At 39.1% G+C, this 18392-nt stretch overlaps 1 protein-coding gene across 1 annotated transcript in view; it reads left to right on the top strand.

The window, feature by feature from the left end:
* The window catches only part of CFAP95 (cilia and flagella associated protein 95), a 93000-nt gene that overhangs the window by 28751 nt on the left and 45857 nt on the right, over positions 1–18392 (top strand). The window contains 2 exon segments of the mRNA XM_082471151.1: positions 1815–1923; positions 17939–18057. Of these exon segments, the coding sequence (XP_082327277.1) occupies positions 1815–1923; positions 17939–18057 (228 nt within the window).

The raw sequence follows: 18392 nt of genomic DNA, 5'->3' as shown, positions 1-18392 counted from the left end.
TCTGTGTAGACTGTGTGGCAGGAATAGGAGGGCATAGCAGAGATCTGCACGGATCCATAACGGAAGACCACAGGAGAATGAGGATGTTTCCACAGATGCCAGCAAGGAGATATGATGACAGCAAAGATGGATTCTTGCCATTGTGGTATCACATGAACTCTTTAGAGTTGGAAGGGACCCAGAATTGACCAAGATTAACTTTTTTCCACCTGGAAATATGAGCACTTGGAAAAGAAATTAAGTACAATTATGGAAAAGTTAAGTTGCAATTCTTGTACACCAGAATTTTTTGAAGCTGGATTAGTATTCACTGTACCTAAGTTTATATGGTTCTTTACAGTATTTGAAGGACCTTCCGCCTTTAATTTTTTTCCTTTTAACTCTTATAAAAATCTTAAAAGGAATTGGTATAATTTCTGTCCTCATTTTACACATGTGAAAATAAAAGCACAGAAAAATTAAGTGACTTCCCCCAAGGTCACACAGCTAGGACCTGGCTGAGCAATGACTCAAACCCATGGCCCCGTACACTCTATTACTCCTGGTTCTTAATGTTCAATATTTCCCCAAAGAACTTCAGTGAGGGCTTTCTCTCAGGCTCTCAAAAAATGGTATGGTACCAAAATACTCTTAGTGTTTAGCAATTAATGCTCAGGCGTGAGGAGGACAGAGGGCTCACATGCTGGGCTCCCTCTCTGCTGTGTTCTTTGCAGAGCTCTGCTTCCATGCTTGGAGGTGGGGAGGTAAGTGTATAATCTGAATGCAGTGTGGGGGCCCAGCTCCAGTGCAGTGGGATTAGGTGGGGGGTCAGATCCTAAAGGGTTTTCTAACTTGGAGGCTGGGTGCCCCATCCAGGTTAGTGCATACTGTTCTGCTTCTATAGTCCTGTGCCCACACTTACCACACTGTAGATTTTTCTTGTTTAATTGCCTGTCTCTCTCCAGACTACGAACAACTGAAGGCAGGGATTACATCACACTTACTCCCCACTGTATCCCTTAGCAAAATGCCTGGCATGTAATAGGTACTTTAAATATTTGCTGAATGAATGAACAGATGGGTGTATGGATGGAAGAATTCTTGGGTACCTCAGTGTCCCTCACATAGTCCTAGCCCTGTATCCCTTGATAGCAAAGCATCTTTTGATGGGTGTTTGGGTTCAGCTTCCTTTATCTCACCCAAGAAAGCTTTGTGAAAATAGCTACTTCGGTTGCGGGCCACCTCACCTCCTTTTTCCTTTCCTATCCCCAAATCCCTCCTTTATTATTATCCAACCACCCTTTCAGTCAAGATGTTCAGAATATTTTTTTCCTCCTTCATCTACATGTTTTAAGAACTGTTTTTCCTTTAGACCCTCTTTAGGAGCAGGAAGCACTGTTATAAATCCATATGAGTAAATATTTTGCTCTCGTTTTGAAAAAAAATTGTAATTAAAATTCATGGTAGAAAAATTTCTGAAGTGGTAAGTTGCCTTTCTAATATACTACATGTCTTATTTTAGAATTTATTTCAGTAACTAATCTACATTATTAAATAAGATTCACTTCATTGGAGTCACTGAATAATTACTGTGTTGGATAAGTATTGTTTTCGTGATACTATTAGTTTTATCACATGTGCTAAATTGTTTTTAGGAAGTAGCCTCAGCATTACTTGAAAAGAGATGGGAAATACATGTCCCAAATCCAGTAAATTTATTATTAGAACAAGGTCACAAATATAGTAAATTTTCATTGCATCATTTTTACAACATTCAAATGCAATACATGATAAATAAGGTTTATCCCTTAACAGATTCTAATTTTTTTCTTAAGGCACCGTGACAGAGAAACTTATCCCAAAGATTATGATATAGAGGGTCCTGAAGAAGTAAAAAAACTGTGTAATTCAACATATTGGCGACTTGGAACCAACGAACCCCCAGTAAGTAGTAGCTACTAATTTCTTTAAGTCCGGAATCTTCCTCCTAGTAAAACATGAAAAAGTAGAGGGAGGAGCACTTTGTCAGTACTCCTCTTAGCTGTGTTAGTAACTTAGGCAGGTGACCTAGCCACTGTGTGCTTCAGTGACCTTACCTGTAAAATGGGCGCACTTCATAAGTTTATTGGAAAATTAAATAAAATAAAGCAAATAAAGTGCTTAACTCAATGCCTGGCACATAGAAAGTGCTCAAGAAATTATCATTATTGTTATGATGCTGTTGCTGCAGCTGCAACATCTTGCTAGATGTCTCCTCTAAGCTTCACCATCACCCTGTGAAGTAGGTGTTATTATCTCTATTTTACAAATGGGGAGAATCTCCTAGAGGTTAAGTGATTTACTCAAAGTCACCCAGCCAGGGAGTGGAAGAGTGAGAGTCTGAACCCATTTCTTTGGGTTTCAGATCTTTTGTACTTGTCTTAAGGGGATAGAATTGTGAGTAATTTAAACATGCTGTTATTATTCTCATAACATTTGTACAACTAAGTTACAAAAGGAGTATCCATTGCATAGGTACTTCCTATTTGAATTGCTGTGGGTGGGTTACTCCTTGGCTATTTAGGTGTCTGCTCAATCAGTGTGCAGGAACTCTACTCCCTAAAGACTCCCAAATTGTGTCCTACAATGTCAAGAGTTTTGGGACTAGTTGAAGACTCAGTTCAACCTCATAGGATGGCCTTGGGGCCTGAAGAGCTGGTAATTTGACAAGGATGGATGTGAATGTGTTGAGAAGACTGGGTTTGTATATCATATTTTGCCCCCAAAAGGCTGGGCTACTTTGAAAAATGGTAAGCCTAGGAAGATCCATAGTTCTACTTTGAGAATGGTTCTAGAAAATTCTCTGTTCTCCAGGGTGATGGGAATGAATGAGCTTAGCAGAGTCCATGCTGTTTCCTCCCTTCCTGTTATAGTTTACCATAGACAGAGAACAATAAGGATAGCCTGAAAAATGGGGATTTATTATAAAGATACGGCTGCCTGGATATGGAACGAGGACACTTATAGGAACCAAGATGGCTCTAAAGCAAGACATTCTCTCTCTCTCTCTCTCTTCTCTCTATCTGACACACACACAATCTCTCGGCATCTCTGTTTCTCTCTGCTCTGTTCTCCTTTTGTCCCACAGCTTAAATCTCAGGGGCATTCTGATGGTTTCCTCAGTTTCCACCCTGCCTTCTTGCCTTTGCACCAGGCTGCCTAATTGGTCATTAGCCAGCACATGGATGGAGCTCTAGAGGCCAATGCCCAACTCAGAAAATAACCACCCTGCCCTGCTCTCCCAAACCCAGCTTACCCTTGCTTTCTTGAGCATGGTGAGGACAAGAACAAGTTGGGCAAGGCAGGCATTGCCTGGCATGCACTTAGCATCTTTGACCCTTAAAAACATTTATTTTTGATAAGTGAAAATCTTCTTGGTCTCTGGATTGTGGGAGGAAGTGAGATGAAGTGAAATATGAGGTGTAGGAACCTCAAATATTCATTCCTTATATTCCATGCATTGTAGCAGTTAAGCCTTAGTTTAATAGAGGATGTATAAATAATATTTACCTTCTTTATGACTTTCATTCATAGTCATTGAAACCTTGTCTTTCCTCTACCAGGTTTACAGTGTGTATTAGATAGGAATGTTACTGAACCAAACTTGGGTCCGCTTCCCAACATGCAGCAAAGTCAAAATTCAGTTTGAAAATAGAGACAGGATTTTGAAAAAGGTGTGCTGTAAGTCTCATCTGCAAACCCCTTTAGGTTCCTGGTGAAGTTATAGATATGAGGCTCTGGTGATCTGTCTGAAGCAGCAGAGCAGAAAGAGAGGAACTAGCTACATATACATCAGTGGTGGGGCAAGGATAAGTGAGTACTCAGGCCCAGATGTGGCACTGGGGGATCAGATATGGGCCATGTAAAAGAGAAAGATGACAGGGAGCCATTTTAGAGCCTGCCCAAGAGCACCTCATGTAGGGATGGAAGAGGGATCGACTGTATTCCTATGGACTAAGACAGGACATTTAAGTGCAGAAATTGGCATCCCGCACCACAGAACATACCATTGAATATTCCCAGAAAGACTCTCAGCTTCTATTAGAACACCCTAAGAAAGTCAGCTTTGAACATCCTTCAGTGCCAGACAGGGTCAGACACAGACACGCCCAGAGGAAACCAAAACAAGATTACATATCCGCTTTTCCTGCATTTGCTTCTCTCCTTCCTCATGTCCCCTCACCCTCATCTTAAACGCTCAAGGAGCCAGAAGGAGTTGGTGTATAAGGAAGAAGTCCAAGGGGGACAATTGGGAAGAAGCCAACTGAAGCAGGCCAGACTAAAACATGCCCAAGGTGGAGGAATGAGAATCTTTCATTTTAAATGAAGTTTTGGCTAGTACATGGGACTGGGCATTTTACTTACCTCAAAAAGGCTCTTCTTGAGACAGAAGTAGCAAGAAGGTTTTTATCAATATATTATCTGAGAGTGACTAGAAAAGTCCTGGAGCCTGTCCTATATTTCATCAAAGAACATAAAAAAGAATAAGACCCTCCAAGTAACTATGAATGGGCAGTGATGGAAGAAGAATAGATTTGTTTTCTAATTGTACCTACTTACAAGTCCCACTTGTTCAATGAGCCAGTTGCCCATTTGTGTGTAAAACAGAAGTCTGTTCACATCTCTCTATCCCTTTCCTTTACTTTAGTTTTCTTCATGGCACTTCAATGACTGGACATACTTAAGACTTTTTAGTTGTTAATTGTCTGTCTCCCCCTACTAGAATACAGGCTTCATGAGAGAAGGGACTTTGGTCTGTTTTGTTCTCTGCTGTATCTCCAGTTCCCAGAATGGTGTCTGACACATAGTTGGCGCTCAGTAAATATTTGTGGAAGGAAGAAAGGAAAGAAGACTGTATTTAACAAACATGTATTAAGGTCCTGTTATTTTGTTAAGTGCTGGGATAAGAAATGTGTGCCAAGTTACCACGCTGAGTGCTGGGGTAAGAAACATAATTCAAAGCAAGGTCACTGTACATCAGGAATTCACAGGCTTTTGGGGTTAATGGGTGCCTACAACCACAGTGGCAGTGTGCATGATGGATGATATGACACGGAGAAGATCAGGATGCTGTGAGGGGCACTTGAACTGAAATGGATTGATGGGAGGGTCAAGGATGACTTCCTAGGGAATTCCCTGGCGATCCAGTGGTTAGGACTCTGTGCTTTCACTGCCAAGGACCTGGGTTTACTCCCTGGTTGGGGAACTAAGATCCCACAAGCTGAGTGGTGGTGCAGCCAAAAAAAAAAAAGATGGCTTCCTAGTGGAGGTGACCACCGTGAAGCTCCTGAGGTGAATGTTTAAAGGAACCGTCTGTTGGTGGAATCTGGAAACATACTACCTAAGTTTCAGTAGTGGCATAATCGAATTCCTACCCCAGTGGCCCCTCAGGCTTCAGGAGGCTGAGTGGGACCATGGATTCACAGCAGAGCAATAATTTAATTCAAGCCACTGGAGTTTCTCTGATTGTCTTATTAGTCCACGTGATTATGGGAAATAGTGTTTTAAATTCCAATATTTTGTTTTGGTATTTTATTTGGACTTTATTGATGTACTACTTAGCTATAACAGAGTGAGTCCCATGCAAAATAAATGATCAAGAGTACTTCTATCATTGTTTCTTCATTTGTAAAGTTCCTCACCCATGGACCCTCACAGCACTACCAAAGGCCCTGTCACAATGGCTTACGTAAGGGCACTTCTGAGGAAGTGCTGTATGTTGAATCCCATAAACTCAGAAGGATTAAATACAGAGCAGATTTGATGCTGTGTCATAGAAGGTGAGAAATTTTAGATATAAAGGAACAAAGAGGAACTTGAGAAATTTCATTAAACAGATTTTTCTTATACAGCTTATGGATCAATGCCAAGGCATTTTTTGGAACTAACAGGACAACACTGATGAGCAAATTAGGCTAATATTAGTTTTAACAGCATCACAGTCACTTTGGACTTAAAAAGGACAAATAAATGAAAAAAGTGTGCTAAAAGTGTACAAATGTGTGCTAACATTCATTTTATGAATAGATGAATACCTAAGTAGGTCTCAAATATGAGCTGTTTTAGTGGATGAAAATACAACATTTAAAAATTAGTGACCCTAGCAGGACAGGAATATAGACACAGATGTAGAAAATGGATGTGAGGACACGGGGAGGGGGAAGGGTAAGCTGGGACGAAGTGAGAGAGTGGCACTGACATATATACACTACCAAATGTAAAATAGATAGCTAGTGGGAAGCAGCCACATAGCACAGGGAGATCAGCTCGGTGCTTTGTGACCACCTAGAAGGGTGGGATAGGGAGGGTGGGAGGGAGACACAAGAGGGAGGGGATATGGGGATATATGTATATGCATAGCTGATTCACTTTGTTGTAAAGCAGAAACTAACACACCATTGTAAAGCAATTATACTCCAATAAAGATGTTAAAAAAAAATAAGAAAAATTAAAAAAAATAAAAATTAGTGACCCTAAAAGGCATATAATTATAATGGATCAGAGAAATTCAATTATCATTTACTTAATTGGTTCAGGTATGTTTTTCTTTGATTAACATAGTAGAATAGTATTTTGAGCACTACAGTCTTACAGATGCTTCTAGCATTCAGATCTAAGTACCTGAAAGAGGCATATGGATCAAATTGTTGTAAATGGAGTAATTTAAAATGTCAGTGGAGGAGAACCACTTACACCAGGGAAAAGGAAGATATTTAGGGAGAGTGGGCTGTTGAGTCAGGGCTCCCTCTTGCTTCCTATCTCCATAATCTCTGAGTTTGGAGTTGATGCCACAGGTTCTAGCATCCTCTCCTGGATCTACTTTGGATTGTCTATTCCAATATCAGCACAATTGCATCTGCCTTTCCTGTTTCGGGAATTCTGTATAAATTTTGGCCAACTTGAGTGTACTTTCTTTGTCTTATGCTGTAACTATGGGCTTATTAATTCTATCAAGTATCTGCCATTTCTAGGGATTTGGAACATGAATGAAATGAGGCATCTGCCATTTTGATCCCATTACCCTCCTTTGCAACTCTTTTTCTATATCAATAATCATGCCCTAATTTAACTTTTAGAGAAACTAGATTTTAATATTTCATATATATCAGTTTGCTTAAGCAGGTATAACTGTTAGGTTGAACAAATGGCACTCAAAAGGTGCAATCACACACACACACACACACACACACACACACACACACATTCTTTGCCTCTGTTGTCTTTTCACCCTACTTTGTGGATTTAGTTCTTTCTCTACCCCTGGATAAGATCTTGTGCAATTTCCATAATTTTTATGGTCACTCTCAGATAATTAAAAGTCTATTGGTCACATTTCAATAATTAAAATATCTCATCAAATGATGAATTTTATTTAAGGTTAAAGATTTTCTTCTCCTCCAGCTAGAGTCTGCTCCAGGCCAGGGAAGTCTGCAGCGGAATGTGTGTGTAGAAGGAGGGTTGGCTGATTTTCTATTTCTTTGCTTAGTCTGCTCCGTCCTTCCCTCAGACAACTAGACAAATAAAAGGCCCTCTTGTGATTATTCTACTAATATTAATTACTTAACTGAGACTGCTTTTGTGACAAGCAGTGGTTTTGTTACCTGAAAGTGACCAGAAGAAAATATGGCACTTGTCCATAATTTATCTCTTCTAGGTGCAGGGAAAGAACAATCCCATAAAGGCTAACTTGAACCAGCAGTGAAGAAAAATAATGAAATTATTTTTTGCACCCCATACGTCTCAGTTGTTCAAAATAATGATGGGAAGGGGGCCTCTCTGCTTCTCTGGGATCCTTTAAATAATCTGTATGTGGTACTACTGTGTTCACTTAGATATGAAAGTAGAGCCACAAAAACAGAAAACAGGACAAAGCTACTGCTGAGAAATAAGAATAGCCTTTTGGATGATTTTTAAAGGTAAAGACTTTTAACAAAGTATATGTATTACTTTTTTTTTTTTTTTAAACAACAGCTGTTTATTTTTTAATTAATTAATTAATTAATTTTTTATTTTATTTATTTATTTATTTAATTTATGGCTGTGTTGGGTCTTCGTTTCTGTGCGAGGGCTTTCTCTAGTTGTGGCAAGTGGGGGCCACTCTTCATCGCGGTGCGCGGGCCTCTCACTATCGTGGCCTCTCTTGTAGCGGAGCACAGGCTCCAGACGCGCAGGCTCAGTAGTCGTGGCTCACGGGCCTAGTCGCTCCGCGGCATGTGGGATCCTCCCAGACCAGGGCTCGAACCCGTGTCCCCTGCATCGGCAGGCAGATTCTCAACCACTGCGCCACCAGGGAAGCCCTGTATTACTTTTTGATGATGACTTTTTTGGCAGTGGTAGGGGGAGTGCTGTTTAACAGGATAAAATAAGACTCTTCCTCAATTATGACTGAAGATCTAAGATAAAAGATGCCAACTTCTCCATTTCATAATGAGAACATGCAGAACATTTGGGTAGTAACTGGTTTTGAACCTCTTGATCTCTCATCCACGTTGAAGGTTAAAAAAAAAGGAAAAAAGAAAGAAAATGTTGAAATTGAAGAGACCTGGATGAGAGTATTTGGAATTTGGGGGAGTCATTTGGAGGGGTGTACATGCTGAGTCCCATCCCTCTTGTCCCCACTGGGTGGGGAAGCACCCACCAGTGCTGGGTGGAAGCATGTCCTGCTCATCAAGCTATAGTGTGGGGCCTGAACATTATCAGACCGGCAATTTGACAAATGTTGCCCTGAAGTCGGGGAACTAGGTGGATTGGGATCTGACTCGTTCCTGAAGCAGCCTGTGGCATCAGAGGGGAGACTTGACTTGAGAATTACCTGCACTTCCGTCAGTATGGGTCAGAGGAGCATGCTTTCAGGGAACTCTATAAGGAAGCCAAAAAAGAAATGTCAATTGGGCATCATTTAAAATGAATCTTGCCAAGAGAGATTCTGCCAGGGGGTAAGTCATCCTCAGCACAAAGAGGCTGGTTACACTCAAATGTGGAACTTGAGGGGAAGCCCAAAGTGACTTGCTCTTTTCCTGTACCTGTTACCCAGGTTATATGTCTACTGGGTTTTCTTTTTTTTTTTAATAAATTTATTTATTTATTTATTTTTGGCTGCGTTGGGTGTTCGTTGCTGCACACGGGCTTTCTCTAGTTGTGTTGAGCGGGGGCTACTCTTTGTTGTGGTGCGCGGGCTTCTCATTGTAGTGGCTTGTCTTGTTGTGGAGCACGAGCTCTAGGTGCACAGGCTTCAGTAGTTGTGGTGCACGGGCTCAATAGTTGTGGCTCGCAGGCTCTAGAGTGCAGGCTCAGTAGTTGTGGCGCATGGGCTTAGTTGCTCCGCGGCATGTGGAATCTTCCCAGACCAGGGCTCGCACCCATGTACCCTGCATTGGCAGACGAATTCCTAACCACTGTGTAACCAGGGAAGTCCCTGGGTTTTCTTAAATGTAGCACATATGGGAAGAGTTCATCTTGGAAGATTAGAAATTGGGACTTAAAAAAATTGATACTCAGGAAAACGGGGAATAAGAATGATATCATGAAGTGCACGTCCTGTACACACATTAGATATTTTTTATATTACCATTTGACTCAAGCTAGATTTTATTATGCAAATTAAATGGAAATTTTAGTGATTATCCTGTGAGTTGGTGCTGTGTTAATTTAGCTATCTCACATATCAAATTGCCAATCTCCAGTTTGTGATATATATATAAAGCCCCAAAGACTTTTAAACATATGGAAGTGCTTTTATAAATTATCCACCCTATGTCAGGTTATGAACATTTCTAGACCAAAGTGATTTTTCACATTAAGATGGTGTAGGATTAGGTTTGCCTACGTGCAACAGAAACCAAAAATCAACAGTGGCTGTTCACATAAGGTTTTATTCTTTTATGTAAAAAGTCTAGAGGATAGCAAGCCAGGACTGGTATGGAAGTTCCATAAATTGTCAGAGACCTACCGCTTCTAGCTTCTTGCTCTGCCATCCCTTGTGTAGGGCCCAATATGGCTGCTGGAAACCTGTCATTATGTCCACATTCCATGCAGCAAGAAGAGAAACAGAAGCAGGACCTTTCCTGGAGGTTGTATATATTTATTCCACTTATGCCCTGTTGTCCAGAACCAGTCACTGGTCATATCTATGTATAAGGGAGACTAGAAAATGTAGTCTGAAACCTCACGGGCCCAGCTAAAATTTGGGGGTTCTATTATTGATGAAGATGGGAAGTCTAATATTGGGGGATAACATTTACCTCTGATACAAGGAACACAGAGGTTAAGAGTGGGCTCTGGAGTCAGATGGCTTCTTACTGATTCTTGGCTCCACCACTTACTAGGTTGTAACTTTGGTCAAGAGTTTACAGTTTTCCATGTCTTTATTTCCTTGGGTGTAAAGTGGGAATAGAGTTTTCATGAGCATTTAATGTGAAGACATTTAGAATGGTGTCTGGCCATGTGCTCTTGTTATTACCATTATCCCCATGATTTATTGCAACTCACCTAAGCTACAGCCAGGATAGCCTCTGGGTTTTATTTAATACTCTAGCTCTAGAACTTAGTAGGATGCCTGGCACTTCACAGATATGGATGGATGAATGAATGAATGAGTCAGACTGCATGTTTTGAATTGTGGAACTTCTACTTTTCTCTCTGGTTTAGCTGGGCATTACTTTATCCCTTTCAGCCTCAGTTTTCCCATCCTTAAAATGAAGATAAACTATGCCAAAGGTCCTTCCTTTCTCCCTCCAGATCCACTCTCCACCATTCTCAACCCTGCTCTGTGCCAAGCAGGCTGACCTTTATGGATTGCATCAGTGAGCTCTTTTGCCCTCTGGCTTCCTGTGAATTGCCAGGAATTGGCCTTTGGAAGGCACTGACAGGTGATCAGCAGTGGGAGGAGAGTTGGCTTGGACATTTATTCCTGTGCTTTCCTCCCTGCAGGGCCATGGATTGGCAGTGGCTATATGCTATGGGTTGAACGTTAGTATCCCTCCCAAATTCAAATGTTGAAATTCTAACTCCTAGTGTGATAGACTTAGGAGATGGGGCATTTGGGAGGTGATTAATTCATGAGGGTGGAGTCCTTATGAATGAGATTAATGCCCTTATAAAAGAGACACCAGAGAGCTCCTTCCCCACTTCTGCCATTGCGAGGACACTGTGAAAAGATGGCTGTCTATCAGCTAGGAAGTAGGCACTCACCAGTCACTGCTAGTGCCTTGGTCTTGGCTTTCCCAGCCTTCAGAACTGTGAGAAATAAATTTCTGTTGTTTATAAGCCACTCAGTCTGTAATATTTGTAACATAGCCTGAACAGACTAAAACACTGTGTCTGTTCTGAAAGCCACAACTACCAAGTGACCCTCTCTTTACAGCAGTAGATCATTCTGGGTTCCATAACTGCCCTACCCTATGCCTCCCCAATATTGCTGTCTTCAGGGTGCTTCATCATTGTTTGTTTATTTTCTGAATTCTGGCCACACTTTTATAAATAGATTCTTTATTAAACTCTCTTCATTCCCCATTTGATTTTTCTTTTCCTTCCACCACAATGATTGATATACAACACTCAGGGTTGCTTTAAGTATTTAGGGGAATAATGTATATAAAGTGCTTAATATGGTGTCTGATACAGAATAAGCAGTCAATAAACTTAAGAACCAGTAGTGCTATTAATTTCCTTTTAATGCTCATTATTTCAGTTTGGCAATATCTTTGTTTCATATAATTTTCAATGGTGTTGATTGATTTATTGAAATATTTTACTGTCAAAAATGATGAGATTCACAGAAAGAGAGACAAAATGAAAAGGCAGAGGACTATGTACCAGATGAAGGAACAAGATAAAACCCCAGAAACTCAACTAAATGAAGTGAAGATAGGCAACCTTCCAGAAAAAAGAATTCAGAATAATTATAGTGAAGAGGATCCAGGACCTCAGAAAAAGAATGGAGGCATAGATCGAGAAGATGCAAGAAATGTTTAACAAAGACCTAGAAGAATTAAAGAACAAACAGAGATGAACAATACAATAACTGAAATGAAAAATACACTAGAAACAATCAATAGCAGAATAACTGAGGCAGAAGAACGGATAAGTGACCTGGAAGACAGAATGGTGGAAATCACTGCCAAGGAACAGAATAAAGAAAAAAGAATGAAAAGAAATGAAGACAGCCTAAGAGACTTCTGGGACAACATTAAACACCACAACATTCACATTATAGGGGTCCCAGAAGGAGAAGAGAGAGAGAAAGGACCCAAAAAAATATTTGAAGAGATTATAGTCGAAAACTTCCCTAACATAGGAAAGGAAAGAGCCACCCAAGTCCAGCAATTGCAGAGAGTCCCAAGTAGGATAATCCCAAGGAGAAACATGCCAAGACACATAGTAATCAAACTGACAAAAATTAAAGGCAAAGAAAAATTATTAAAAGCAACAAGGGAAAAATGAAAAATAATATACAAGGGAACTCCCATAAGGTTAACAGCTGTTTTCTCAGCAGAAACCCTATAGGCCAGAAGGGAGCAGCATGATATATTTAAAGTGATGAAAGGGAAGAACCTACAACCAAGATTACTCTACCCAGCAAGGATATCTTTCAGATTCGATAGAGAAATCAAAAGCTTTACAGACAAGCAAAAGCTAAGAGAATTCAGCACCACCAAACCAGCTCTACAGCAAATGCTATAGGAACTACTTTAAGTGGGAAACACAAGAGAAGAAGAGAACCTACAAAAACAAACCCAAAACAATTAAGAAAATAGTAATAGGAACATACATATTGATAATTACCTTAAAAGTGAATGGATTAAATGCTCCTACCAGAAGACACAGGCTGGCTGAAACAAGACGCTTATATATGCTGTCTATAGGAGACCCACTTCAGACAGAGGGACACATACAGACAGAGTGTGAGGGGATGGAAAAAGATATTCCATGCAAATGGAAATCAAAAGAAAGCTGGAGTAGCAATACTCATATCAGATAAAACAGACTTTAAAATAAAGAATGTTACAAGAGACAAGGAAGGACACTACATAATGATCAAGGGATCAATCCAAGAAGAAGATGTAACAATTATAAATATGTATACACCCAACATAGGAGGACCTCAATGCATAAGGCAAATGCTAACAGCTATAAAAGAGGAAATCAACAGTAACACAATAATAGTGGGGGACTTTAACACCTCACTTACACAAATGGACAGATCATCCAGACAGAAAATAAGGAAACAGAAGCTTTAAATGACACAATAGACCAGATAGATTTAATTGATATTTATAGGACGTTCCATCCAAAAACAGCAGATTAGTTTCTTCTCACGTGCACACAGAACATTCTCCAAGATTGATCACATCTTGGGTCACAAATCAAGCCTTGGTAAATATAAGAAAATTGAAATCATATCAAGCATCTTTTCTGACCACAACACTATGAGATTAGAAATCAATTACAGAGAAATAAAACATAAAAAACAGAAACACATGGAGGCTAAACAGTACTTTACTAAATAACTAAGAGATCACTGAAGAAATCAAAGAGGAAATCAAAAAATACCTAGAGACAAATGACAATGAAAACATGACAATCCAAAACCTATGGGATACAGCAAAAGCAGTTCTAAGAGGGAAGTTTATAACAATACAATCTTACCTCAAGAAATAAGAAAAATGTCAAATAAACAATCTAACCTTACACCTAAAGGAAATAGAGAAAGAAGAACAAACAAAACCCAAAGTTAGTAGAAGGAAAGAAATCATAGAGACGGGAGCAGAAATAAATGAAATAGAAAACAATAGCAAAGATCAATAAAACTAAAAGCTGGTTCCTTGAGAAGATAAACGAAATTGATAAACCTTTAGCCAGACTCATCAAGAAAAAGGGGGAGAGGACTCAAATCAATAAAATTAGAAATGAAAAAGGAGAAGTTACAACGGACATCACAGAAATACAAAGCATTGTAAGAGACTACTGCAAGAAACTCTATGCCAATAAACTGGACAACCTGGAAGAAATGGACAAATTCTTAGAAAGGTATAACCTTCCAAGACTGAACCAGGAAGAAATAGAAAATATGAGCAGACCAATCACAAGTAATGAAATTGAAACTGTGATTTAAAATCTTTCAACAAACAAAAGTCCAGGACCAGATGGCTTCACAAGTGAATTCTATCAAACATTTAGAGAAGAACTAACACCCATCCTTCTCAATCTCTTCCAAAAAATTGCAGAGGAAGGAAAACTCCCAAACTCATTCTACAAGGCTACCATCACCCTGATACCAAAACCAGACAAAGATACTACAAAAAGAGAAAATTACAGACCAATATCATTAATGAGTATAGATGCAAAAATCCTCAACAAAATACTAGCAAACAGAATCCAACAACACATTAAAAGGATCATACACCATGATCAAGAGGGATTTATCCCAGGGATGCAAGGATTCTTCAATATACACAAATCAATCAATGTGATACAACCATATTAACAAATTGAAGAATAAAAACCATATGATCATCTCAATAGATGCAGAAAAAGCTTTTGACAAAATTCAACACCCATTTATGACAAAAACTCTCCAGAAAATGGGCATAGAGGGAACCTACCTCAACATAATAAAGGCCATATATGACAAACCCACAGCTCACATCATTCTCAATGGTGAAAAACTGAAATCATTTCCTGTAAGATCAGGAACAAGACAAGGATGTCCACTCTCGCCACTCTTATTCAACATAGTTTTGGAAGTCCTAGCCATGGCAATCAGAGAAGAAAAAGAAATAAAAGGAATCCAAATTGGAAAAGAAGAAGTAAAACTGTCACTGTTTGCAGATGACATGATACTATACATAGAAAATCCTAAAGATGCTAACACAAAACTACTAGAGCTAATCCATGAATTAGGTAAAGTTGCAGGATACAAAATTAATGCACAGAAATCTCTTGTATTCCTATACACTGACAACAAAAGATCAAAAAGAGAAATTAAGGAAACAATCCCATTCACCATTGCAGCAAAAAGAATATAATACCTAGGAATAAAGCTACCTATGGAGGTAAAAGACCTGTACTCAGAAAACTATAAGACACTGATGAAAGAAATCAAAGATGACACAAACAGATGGAGAAATATACCATGTTTTTGGATTGGAAGAATCAATATTGTGAAAATGACTATACTACCCAAAGCAATCTACAGATTCAATGCAATCCCTATCAAATTACCAATGGCATTTTTTACAGAAGTAGAACAAAAAAATCTTAAAATTTGTATGGAGACACAAAAGACCCCGAATAGCCAAAGCAATCTTGAGGGAAGAAAACAGAGCCGGAGGAATCAGGCTCCCTGACTTCAGAGTATACTACAAAGTTACAGTAATCAAGAAAATATGGTACTGGCACAAAATCAGAAATATAGATCAATGGAACAGCATAGAAAGCCCAGAGATAAACCCACACACCTGTGGTCAACTAATTTATGACAAAGGAGGCAAGGATACACAATGGAGAAAAGACAATCTCTTCAATAAGTGGTGCTGGGAAAACCAGACAGCTACATGTAAATGAATGAAATTAGAACACTCCCTAACACCATACACAAAAATAAACTCAAAATGGATTATAGACCTAAATGTTAGACCAGACACTGTAAAACTCTTAGAGGAAAACATAGGAAGAACACTCTTTGACATAAACCACAGCAAGATCTTTTTTGACCCACCTCCTAGAGTAATGCAAATAAAAACAAAAATAAACAAGTGGGACCTAATGAAACTTAAAAGCTTTTGCACAGCACAGGAAACTATAAACAAGATGAAAAGACAACCCTCAGAATGGGAGAAAATATTTGCAAATGACTCAATGGACAAAGAATTAATTGCCAAAATATATAAACAGCTCATGCACACCAATATTAAAGAAACAAACAATCCAATCCAAAAATGGGCCAAAAACCTAAATAGACATTTCTCCAAAGAAGACATACAGATGGCCAAGAGGCACATGCAAAGATGCTCAACATCACTAATTATTAGAGAAATGCAAATCAGAACTACAATGAGGTATCTCCTCACACTGGTTAGAATAGGCATTATCAGAAAACCTACAAACAAATGCTGGAGAGGGTGTGGAGAAAAGGGAACCTTCTTGCACTGTTGGTGAGAATGTAAATTGATACAGCCACTATGGAGAACATTATGGAGGTTCCTTAAAAAACTAAAAATAGAATTGCCATATGACCCAGCAATCCCACTACTGGGCATATACCCAGAGAAAACCATAGCTCAAAAAGACACATGCTCCCCAATGTTCATTGCAGCACTATATACAATAGCCAGGTCATGGAAGCAAACTAAATGCCCATCGACTGACGAATGGATAAAGAAGAAGTGGTACATATATACAATGGACTATTACTCAGCCATAAAAAGGAACGGAATTGGGTCATTTGTAGAGACGTGGATGGACCTAGAGACTGTCATACAGAGTGAAGTAAGTCAGAAAGAGGAAAACAAATATTGTATATTTACGCATATATGTGGAATCTAGAAAAATGGTACAGGTGAACCGGTTTGCAAGGCAGAAATAGAGACACAGATGTAGAGAACTAACGGATGGACACCATGGAGGGAAAGCGGGGGTGGTGGTGGTGGCGGTGGGATGAATTGGGAGATTGGGATTGACATATATACACTAATATGTATAAAATAGATAACTAGTAAGAACCTGCTGTGTAAAAGTAAATAAATCAATAAAATTTAAAAAAATGATGAGAGCATATCTAAGGTTAATTTTGGGGTCAACCTTACCTTAAAACAAGATGATACCTAGTAATTTTTTTCCCTAAAAGATAACGTCTTATTTTTCGTTGAAGTATAAAATATGAAGCCCAATACAGTGTCCCCTGCCACTGACTTGTGAACTTTGGAATCTATGAGGAAGAGTAGTTGAGCTAAGAATATAGGAGTCAGAGCTAGGAAATTAGGCTGGGAGGCTGGTGATTCAGAAGGTTGAGGTCTTAGGGGCCAGTGGTCATAGAAGCCTAGGAGTAGACTGGGGAGCCAGGATCAGAGACTACAGTTAAAATTGCTTTGCGTAGGATGGGTTCTTAGTTTTACAGAGCCTTTTTATACTTAACAAAAATGGACCAAAGGAATTTGACTCTAGCTATGATACTCTTGCAGCTGAAGTCTCCAAATTTCTAAACAGTAGTTTCTCTTTTCTGAACAAATCTAGTGGAATTAATGTGATCTTGGGCTTCATTGGATGTCTTAGGGAAGCTAGTCTTCAGATTTGGAGAAAGTAGTTGGTTTCTCGGTGGCAGTGAGTTCTGAATCTCTGCTGTGAACCTCCACATTTGTGATCTTCTAGAGTTTTGTATGGGAAGAATATTGACTCCTCAGCATCCATTTTTGTTCTGAGATCCTCTAGATATTACCATGATGCTTCTGCAATTGACTTTAGTACACCCTGTAATTATCAGGTTTTTCTCGTAGTGATAATTGCTTGATAATTCATTGAATTATCCTCTGTGATAGAGAATGGATAATGATGACGATGATGGTATCTGAAGTCCTATGTGATTTACAAAGTGACTGGTACATTTTCTTACTTAGAGAAGTTAAAATATACTAATCTTGAGAAGGAAATAGAAAGCAAATAAGCATTAGTATGTAGTTGAATGCGGTACTTTCCATTTCATGGAAACACCAATTTGATTTTTATTTTCCAACAAAACATAGTAAAGAATTGCCACTTTCACATATTTATGATGTAATCATTGACTGCTATGGGACATTTCTTATTTTTGAATGTTAATGGAGTCAACAATTAAAATCAGAATGTACTTCAGAAATATATTTTAATAATTGAGCATTTGTGGCAATTCATTTATTTTCCTTGTATGCGGCTTTTATTTTTCCAGATTTGGATATCAGAAACACATGAGAAAATGGCACAAGTTTGTTTAAACACAGAATTGGCTGAAATGAAGAGCAAAGCTTTATTGAATGAGGAAACGATGAGCTCTGGAATTATTGAAAGGTATGCTTCATACTGTCCTTTGCTTAGAACAGGCACATTCAGGAAAGGGTTTATATAAGTAGTGAAGAGGTATAGTGGCCCCAGGTACCTATTACAGGACCACATCAAGCACAATCAACACATCTCAAGCTTCCATGCTTTCTGTTCATGCTGTTCCCTCTGTTTGGAATTCCTTTCCCTTGTTTGTTTGCCAATCAGCACTACGCATTCTAGGTCCCTCTAAAATGTCATTTCCCCTTTACACATTTTTTTCTGGTCCTGGTTCTGACGACTTAGGTTTGAACCCCATCTCCACAATTTACTTGTGAAAATTATGTGGTATCTATAATCCTCAG

This window comes from Balaenoptera physalus (assembly GCF_965194825.1).
Source record: "Balaenoptera physalus genome assembly, chromosome: 7".
In the NCBI taxonomy this organism is placed as follows: Eukaryota; Metazoa; Chordata; class Mammalia; order Artiodactyla; family Balaenopteridae; genus Balaenoptera; species Balaenoptera physalus.
This window is presented reverse-complemented; position numbering and strand designations above follow the sequence as displayed.